Raw genomic sequence first — 8,284 nt, 5'->3', positions numbered from 1 at the left:
CCAAGGCTTTGAGGTGTGAGCTGCTTTCTTAAAGTCATGGAAATAAATGGTCAATGCAGAGTTAGGATCTGAATTCCAGAAGCCTGACTCCAGTACCCACTCAGTGGAAGCCAACAACGCCCACGTAAGGAAAGGACGCCCTCCTCAAGGACTAGGGCGGAGCCCAGCAGCCCCTGGGGTGGGCGTGGCACCCTTAAAGGCCAGCTGGCAAATTTTGCTTACTCTGGTTTCTTATTCAATAACCTTTGGATCTGGCTTCCCATGCGAGTCACAGACAGAGAAAGAGGTTGTGATCTGCCAACGTGACAGCTGTATTTTTCATTTGTCAGTTAACAAGCTGGCTGCCTGGGTTCACACACATAGCTGTTTCTACGGGCTTGGATAAAGTGGGCCCACCCCAGAGCTGAAACCCACCATGTGCCAACTTAATTGCGATTCTGAGTGTGTGAGGGTAGCCCCCGGCCTGGCCTGTGTGCCAAGGAAATCCCTCTTGGCGTCCTTTTGGCAGGCTTGGCCAGCATTCCCCAGTGACAGCCTGGCTCTTTGGATTCGGGTTGCCTGGTCAGACTGTGAGGGTCCTTTGCAGAAAGAAGGAAGCAACAGTGCCAGGTTCCAGGGAGTGTTCCAAGTTCCACATTCCGTGCGCAGACTCCTGGCGCCAGAGCAGAGGCCGACCCTTGGCAGGATGCTGGTAAGGGTTCGTCTGGTACATTTTTTCCTCTCCAGCATAACCTGGGGCTTCCTGATCTCCCACTCTCCCTGCTTTCATTCCTAGTGGCTCCTGAAGCTGGTGACCAAGCAGGGTTACCCAGGAAGACTTAAAAAAAAAAAATCATTTCTTCGTCCTATCTAGGAGCAGAGAATGTTTTGCTCTGTTTACAAAAGTGCAGTTTTTTTAAAAAAAAATTACATCCTGAAATAATGGGATAGTTTGTAAGACTTTGAACCCAAACACTGGGTTGTGTCTTTCTGGGACAACTTTCTGTCTTTTCTCTTTGGTAAAATACACATCACATGAAATCTACCCTCTTAATACATTTTTAAGTGTGCAATACAGTATTGTTAACTGTAACTACGTTTGTTACACATATCTCTAGAACTTTTTCGTCTTGTGTGACTGAAACTTTACACCCATTAAACAGCAATTGCCCATTTTCTTTATCCCCAGTCCCTGACCACCATTCTACTTTCTGCTTCCAAGTTTGACTACTTTAGATACCTCATGTAAATGGAATTATGCAGTATTTGCCCTTCGGTGCTTGACTTATTTCACCCAGCATATTGTTGTTTGAGGAAACTCCACACTCTTTTTCATAGCTGCTACACCATTTTACATTCCCACCAGCAGTGCACAAAGGTTCTAATCCCTCCACATCTTTGCCAGCACCTGCTGTTTCCTTTTTTTTCTTTTTTTTTCTTCCTTCCTTTCTCCCTCCCTCCCTCCCTCCCTCCTTCCTTCCCTCCCTCCCTCCCTCCCTCCCTCCCTCCTTCCTTCCTTCTTTCCTATCTTGATAATGGCCATCCTAACAGGTATAAGATATCTCAATCTGGTTTTTATTTGCAGGTCTCTAACGTTAGTGATGCTGAGCATTTTTCATATACCTTCTGGGCATTTGTATATCTTCTTTGGAGAAATACCTAATCCTTTGCTCATTGATTTTTTTTTCTTTTTCTTTGCTATTGAGTTGTAGGAGTTTCTCATATATTTAGGATATTAACCTCTTATCGGATATACGGTTTGCAAAATATTTTCCCCTGTTCCGTAGGTTGCCTTACTGTTTTCCTTTGCTGTGCCTATTTTGAGTTTGACCTAGTCCTATTTGTTTTGCTTTTGTCTGTTGCCTTGGTGTCATGCCAAGAAATCATTACCAAGACCAACATTATGAAGATTTTCTCCTATGTTTTCTTCTGGGAGTTTTATACTTTTAGGACTTCTGTTTAAGTCTTTAATGCGATTTTAGTTGATTTTTGTGTAGAGTGTAAGGAAAAGGTCCAGTTTTATTCTTTGGCATGTGGATATCCAGTTTCCCTAGCATGAGTAGTGGAAGAGACTGTCCTTTCTCCATTGTGCAGTCTTGACAATGTTGGTCAAAGATCAATATATGTGTAGGTTTATTTCTAGGCTCTCTATTCTGCTCCACTGGTCTGTATTTCTGTCTTTATGCCGGTATCATACTGCTTTAATTACTTTAGGATTGTAATATGTTTTGAGTGAGGGCCCTGGTTTTGTTCTTTTTCAAGACTATTTGGCCAATCGGGGTCCTTTCTGGTTCCATATGAATTTTAGAATTTTTTTTCTTTCTTCAAAAAAATGTCATTGGGACTTTGATAGAGATTGTATTGAATTTGTGGATCACATTGCTTAGTATGAACATCTTGATATTAAGTTTTCTAATCCATGAACATAGGATGTCTTTTCATTTATCTGTGTCTTACTTAGTTTCTTTCAGCAGTGTTTTGTAGTTTTTTGTGTACAAGTATTTGGCGTCCTTGGTTAAGTTTATTCCTAGTATTTTGTTCTTTTCTGATGATATTTTACATGGGATTCTTTTCTTTTCTTTTCTTTTCTTTTCTTTTCTTTTCTTTTCTTTTCTTTTCTTTTCTCTCTTTCTTTTAGTAATAAAATATAGCATTCATTATGTCCAAGACATTGTTCAAAGCACTTTACATACTCTATCAACTGGCTTTTGTTTTCTTCCAATATGTAACACAGTGTTATACTAGTTTCGGATGTACAATATTGTGATTCAACAAGTCTATCCATGTCCCAGTGCTCATTACTCTTAATCCCCTTTATCTATTTTACCCGTCCCCTACCAACTTCTCCTCTAGCAACCAGTTTGTTCTTTGTATTTAAGAGTTTGGATTTTTGTCTCTCTCTCTCTTTTTTTTTTCCTGTTTATTTATTTCTTAAGTTCCACATGTGAGTGAAATCACATGGATTTGTTTTTCTCTGATTGATTTGTTTCACCTAGCATTATACAGAATATGATTGTTTTCATAATTTCCTTTTTGCATTATTCATTGTTAGTGTATAGAAACTGATTTTTGTATGTTGATTTTGTTTCCTGAAAACTTACTAAATTATTCTATTAGTCCCAACTGTTTGGGGGAATCATTAGGGTTTTCTAGATATAAGATTATGTCATCTGAGATCATTTTACCTCTTTTTTTTTTCTGATTTGGAAACCTTTTATTTTTTTCTCTTGTCTAATTGCTTATAGCTGAGGCTTCCAATAATATGTTGAACAAAAGTGGCAAGAATGGCTATCCTTGTTTTGTTCCTGATTGTAGAGAAGAGATTTAGATACTTCTTAGAGGAAAGACTTAGATCTTTTCACTATTGAGTGTGTAGGCTGTAGGCCTTTCATATGTGGGCTGTATTATATATATTGAGGTAATTTCCTTCTATTCCTAGGTTTTTGACTTTTTATCATGAAAGGATGTTGACTTTTGTTAAATATTTTTCTAAGTCTATTGAAATGATCGTGTGATTTTATCCTTCATTCTGTTACTGCAGTGTATCACACTGATAGGTTTTTGTACATTGAAGCATCTTTGCACTGTAGGGATAAATACTACTTGGTTATAGTGTATGATCCTTTCAATGTTATGTTGACTTGGGTTTGCTAGTATTTGTTGAGGATTTTGCATTTATGTTCATTGGAATATTGGCCTGTAGTTGTCTTTTCTTGGAGTGTCTTTGGCTTTGGTATGAAGGTAACACCAGCCTCATATATGACTTGGAAAGCGTTCCCCATTCTTCAGTTTTTTGGAAGGTTTGAGAAGGATTAGCATTCATCTTTAAATTTTAGGTAGAATTCTCCAGTGAAGCCATCTGGTCCTGGGCTTTTGTTTTTTGAGATGCTTTTGATTACTGATTTGATCCTCTTACTATGTAGATATGATCAGATTTTCAGTTTCTTCATAATTTAGTCTAGGTGGGTTGTATATTTCTAGTAATTTATCTATGTATTATAGTTTCTTCAGTTTGTCAGTATATAACTGTTTATAGTAGTCTCTTATAATCCTTTTTTATTTCTGTATTTCTGTGGCTACAGTAGTACTCCTTTTTCATTTTGATTTTGAGTCTTCTCTCTCTCTCTCTCTTTTAGTCCAGGTAAAGATTTGTCAATTTTATCTTTTCAAAAATCAGCTTTTAGTTTTATTGCTTTATTTCCTTTATTTTGCTAATTCTGGGCTTAGTTTGCTCTTTTTCTAGATACTTGAGGTATAGAGTTAGATTGTTTGACTATCTTTAAAAAATTTTTTTAATGTTTCTTTTTCTTTGGGAGAGAGAGAGAGAGAGAGTGGGGCAGGGGCAGAGAGCGAGGGAGACACAGGATCCGAAGCAGGCTCCAGGCTCTGAGCTGTCAGCACAGAGCTGGACTCAGGGCCAGAACTTGTGAACCCCGAGATCATGACCTGAGCTGAAGTTGGACGCTTAACTCACTGAGCCATCCAGGTGCCACTTGACTATTGTTTTTTAATGAAGGCATTTATGCTATAAACTTCCCTTTTAGTACTGCTTTTGTTGCATACCATCAGTTTTGATATATTGTATTTTAATTTTTATCTTAAGATATTTTCTATCCCCTTTTGATTTCTTCTTTGACCCATGGGTTGTTCAAGAGTGTGTTGTTTAATTTCTATATATTTGTGAATTTCCCAATTTTCCTTCTGCTGCTGATTTCTAGTTTCATTCCATTGTGGTTTAGAAAAGATACTTGCTATGATTTCAATCTTCTTAAATTTGTTAAGACTTGTTTTTTATAACCTAACGTGACCTGTGCTAAAAAATGTTCCATGTGTGCTTGATGAAGGTGGATTCTGCTGTTGTTGGGTGGACTGTTCTGTATATGTCTATCTGCCTGTTCGGAACATTTGGCCCGTATTTTTGTTCCAAGCCCTCTGTTTCCTTAATCTTTTGTGAGGATATTTTACCCATTTAACAAAAGTGGAATATTAAAATCTCCTCATCGTTTTGTGTTGCTATTACTCTCTTCAGTTCTGACAACTTTTGCTTCATATGTTTGGGTGCTCTGATATTGGGTATATATATATATGATAATTCTTATATCTTCCTAGTAAATTGATCTTTCATCATATATAATGTCCTTCTTTGTACCTTGTAACATTTTTTTGAACTTCAGATCTATTTTATATGACATAAGTATGGCCACTCCTGCTCTCCTTTGGTTCCTAATGGCCTAGAATATCTCCTTCCATTCTTTCACTTTCAGCCTATGTGTCTTTAAATCTAAAGCAAGTGTCTTACAGACAACATATATTTGAATCTTTTTAAAAATTATTATTTATTTTTTAGAGAGAGAGAGAGACAGCATAAGCAGGGGAGGGTCAGAGAGAGAGGGAGACACAGAATCCGAGGACAGGCTCTAGGCTCTGAGCTCTGAGGTAGCTGTCAGCACAGAGCCTGATGCGGGGCTGGAACCCACGAACCAAATCGTGAGATCATGACCTGAGTGGAAGTCAGAGGCTCAACAGACTGAACCACCCAGGCGCCCCTATTTGAATCTTTTTTAAAGAAGTTTACCTATTCAGCCCCCCCCAGGGAGTTTAATCCATTTACATCTAAAGTAATGACTGATAGGGAAAGACATACTATTGTTATTTTGTTCATTGTTTTCTGTATGTCTTGTAGCTTTTTTGCCCCTCTTCCTCTCCTGCTGCTTTCCTTTGTATTTTGTTGACTGGTTTTAGTGACATGATTTGACTCCTTTCTCATTTTTATTTGTGAACATGGATGTCCACTTTCTTCCTCTGACATGGGGAGTATTTCTTCAAATAAGTTTTCTGTCACGGGAACTCCCATATTGCATATATTGATACAGTTAACAATATCCCATGTGTCCCTTAGGCTTTCTCAACCTTTTTTCTTTTTTAAAGTGTTATTTCTCTGGCTGGATAGTTTCAAATGACCTTTGAATCTTTTGGTTCATTCTTTTCTACATTAAGGTTGTTGTTGAATTCCTGTAGTGAGTTTTTTCAATTCAGTTATATTCTTTAGCTCCAAAATTTGTTTGGTTCTTTCAAATATTTTCTATCTCTTTGTTGCTAGTTTTATTTTCTTCATGTATCTTTTTTTCTGAGCTCATTAAGGATCCCAGAAAGTCTTTTTAAGATGTGGATTCTCAGACCCTATTGGTAGCGATTTAATTCAGTAGTCTGTAGTCAGACACGGAAATCTGTATTTCTGAAAGTTTCCCTAGGTGATTCAGATGTACATCTAGGTTTGGAAAACACTTCCAGAGGAAAGACTACCTCCAACCCCTCTCACCTCCCAGTTCTCTCCAAGATGTCACCATCTGTCTACCAGTATTCTGACTCTTTATATTATTTGAGATATCTTGAAACCCTTCTGCCTCTAGGCAGCCTTCCTGGATTGCATCCTATCTGCCAATGAGTTTCATATACTTCTCCCCAGTCCATTCCAGACCAAAATGGACATACATTTCCTATTTCTGTATTAATTTGGCATTTCATCCCTTCAACTTGCTATCTGAGTCGTAAGCCAGATAGCAACTTCTGGACTAATTTTATTATTTTATGATGCAAAAGTGTTGAGTGTAATAGAGGTATAACTCTGGGAACCCAGATTCACATCTCTTTTCTTATAGGGTATGATCTTGGACAGGTTTCTTTTTCTTCCTGGGCCTCAGCTTCCTCATCTGTGAAATGAGCAGTAATAGATGGTCTTCACAATCCTTCCTTTTGGACTCTAACTCTTTCCTTCCTTCCCTGATGCATTCCATAGCTAAGGAAGTGAAACTCTGAAGTTATTCCTGAATCTCAACCCTGAATCAAAGGAACCAGAGGGCCTGCCAGTTCTTCCTCTACCTCCCTTTCCATGAGCAAACCATGGCTTTGAGTGATGTTGATGTGCAGAAGCAGATTAAGCACATGATGGCTTTCATTGAGCAGGAAGCCAACGAGAAGGCAGAAGAAATAGATGCCAAGTCTGAGGAAGAGTTCAACATTGAGAAAGGACGTCTTGTGCAAACCCAACGACTGAAGATTATGGAGTATTATCAGAAAAAGGAGAAGCAGATAGAGCAGCAGAAGAAGATCCAGATGTCCACCATGAGGAATCAGGCACGGCTGAAAGTCCTGAGAGCCCGAGATGACCTCATCTCAGAGCTGCTGAATGATGCAAGGCTGAGACTCAGAAGGATTGTGGCAGACCCAGAAACCTACCAGCGGCTGCTGGATAAACTAGTGCTTCAGGGACTGCTCCGACTGCTAGAGCCTGTGGTAATTGTACGCTGCCGGCCACAGGACCTCCTCCTGGTGGAGGCTGCAGTCCAAAAAGCCATCCCTGAATACATGATGGTCTCCCAAAAATGTGTGGAAGTCCAAGTGGATCAAGAGGTGCACCTGGCTACCAATGCAGCTGGAGGAGTGGAGATCTACAGCGGCAATCAGAGAATAAAGGTTTCTAATACCCTAGAAAGCCGACTGGATCTCTTAGCTCAGCAAAAGATGCCTGAAATAAGAAAGGCTTTGTTTGGAGCCAATGCCAACAGAAAGTTTTTTGTATAAGCCTCGAGAAGGGAAGCTCATGTAGAGTTGTCAAGCCGTAAAAGCCTAAGTTATTAGGGCAAAGGAAACTAGTAATGTTTCCTGCCTTTTGTTGCTTTGATAGGATTCTACCTACTTTCACAAAATACCCTTTGAATGGCTAACAGCATTACATTTTGGAATAAAACCTGAAAGGGCTTGGAAATCTACTTTTGGTTTATCCACACATACTACATCTTCTGGTCAATTCAGTGGTCAAGGTCAAAGGGAATAAAGATACTTGCTTTGTAGCTTGTCCTTCACGTTAGATGGGAATGATATTAATGGCTTGTGGGTCTTCGTGCTCTAAATTTCTTTAATGTTACCTGAAGTCTATTTTCCTTCTTTTCCTTTAGCTTTCTATGTTTATGTTATTTAATGGGGTTTACCGATCTTTTTCATGTGTCCAGGGCCAACTTCATAGGTGTATGAGTGGCATCATTACACACAGTTCCATGTGTAGAAGAGCCCAGCACTTAGGGTTTAGTGCTCTGTAGCCGATGCCTTGAAATTCTTAGTTTTATCTTTGAAAGTGTGGATTGGAAGTGAAACCTGATGGGACTCTGGAGCATGTGCCAGGGACTTGGAGCCATGACGCGTGACTGGTACCAACTACTGAAGCCTACACTCCTCCCTGGGATGGGTTCTTAACCACTCACTTCCCAGCTTGCTGGTGCTCTGAGACCCAGCCTCCCCTCCCTCACCC

At 39.4% G+C, this 8,284-nt stretch overlaps 1 protein-coding gene across 1 annotated transcript; it reads left to right on the top strand.

Moving 5' to 3' along the window:
• The first annotated feature begins 644 nt into the window (after positions 1-644).
• ATP6V1E2 (ATPase H+ transporting V1 subunit E2) lies at positions 645-7,829 on the top strand. The gene is made up of 2 exons (XM_029936219.1): positions 645-691; positions 6,776-7,829. Exon 2 carries the CDS (start codon positions 6,880-6,882, stop codon positions 7,558-7,560), a length of 681 nt encoding a protein of 226 aa, XP_029792079.1. The 5' UTR covers positions 645-691; positions 6,776-6,879; the 3' UTR covers positions 7,561-7,829.
• Positions 7,830-8,284: the final 455 nt, after the last annotated feature.

This window comes from Suricata suricatta, chromosome 4, assembly GCF_006229205.1.
Source record: "Suricata suricatta isolate VVHF042 chromosome 4, meerkat_22Aug2017_6uvM2_HiC, whole genome shotgun sequence".
Lineage (NCBI taxonomy): Eukaryota > Metazoa > Chordata > Mammalia > Carnivora > Herpestidae > Suricata > Suricata suricatta.
The sequence above is the reverse complement of the archived record's forward strand: the minus strand, read 5'-3'. Positions and strand labels throughout refer to the sequence as shown.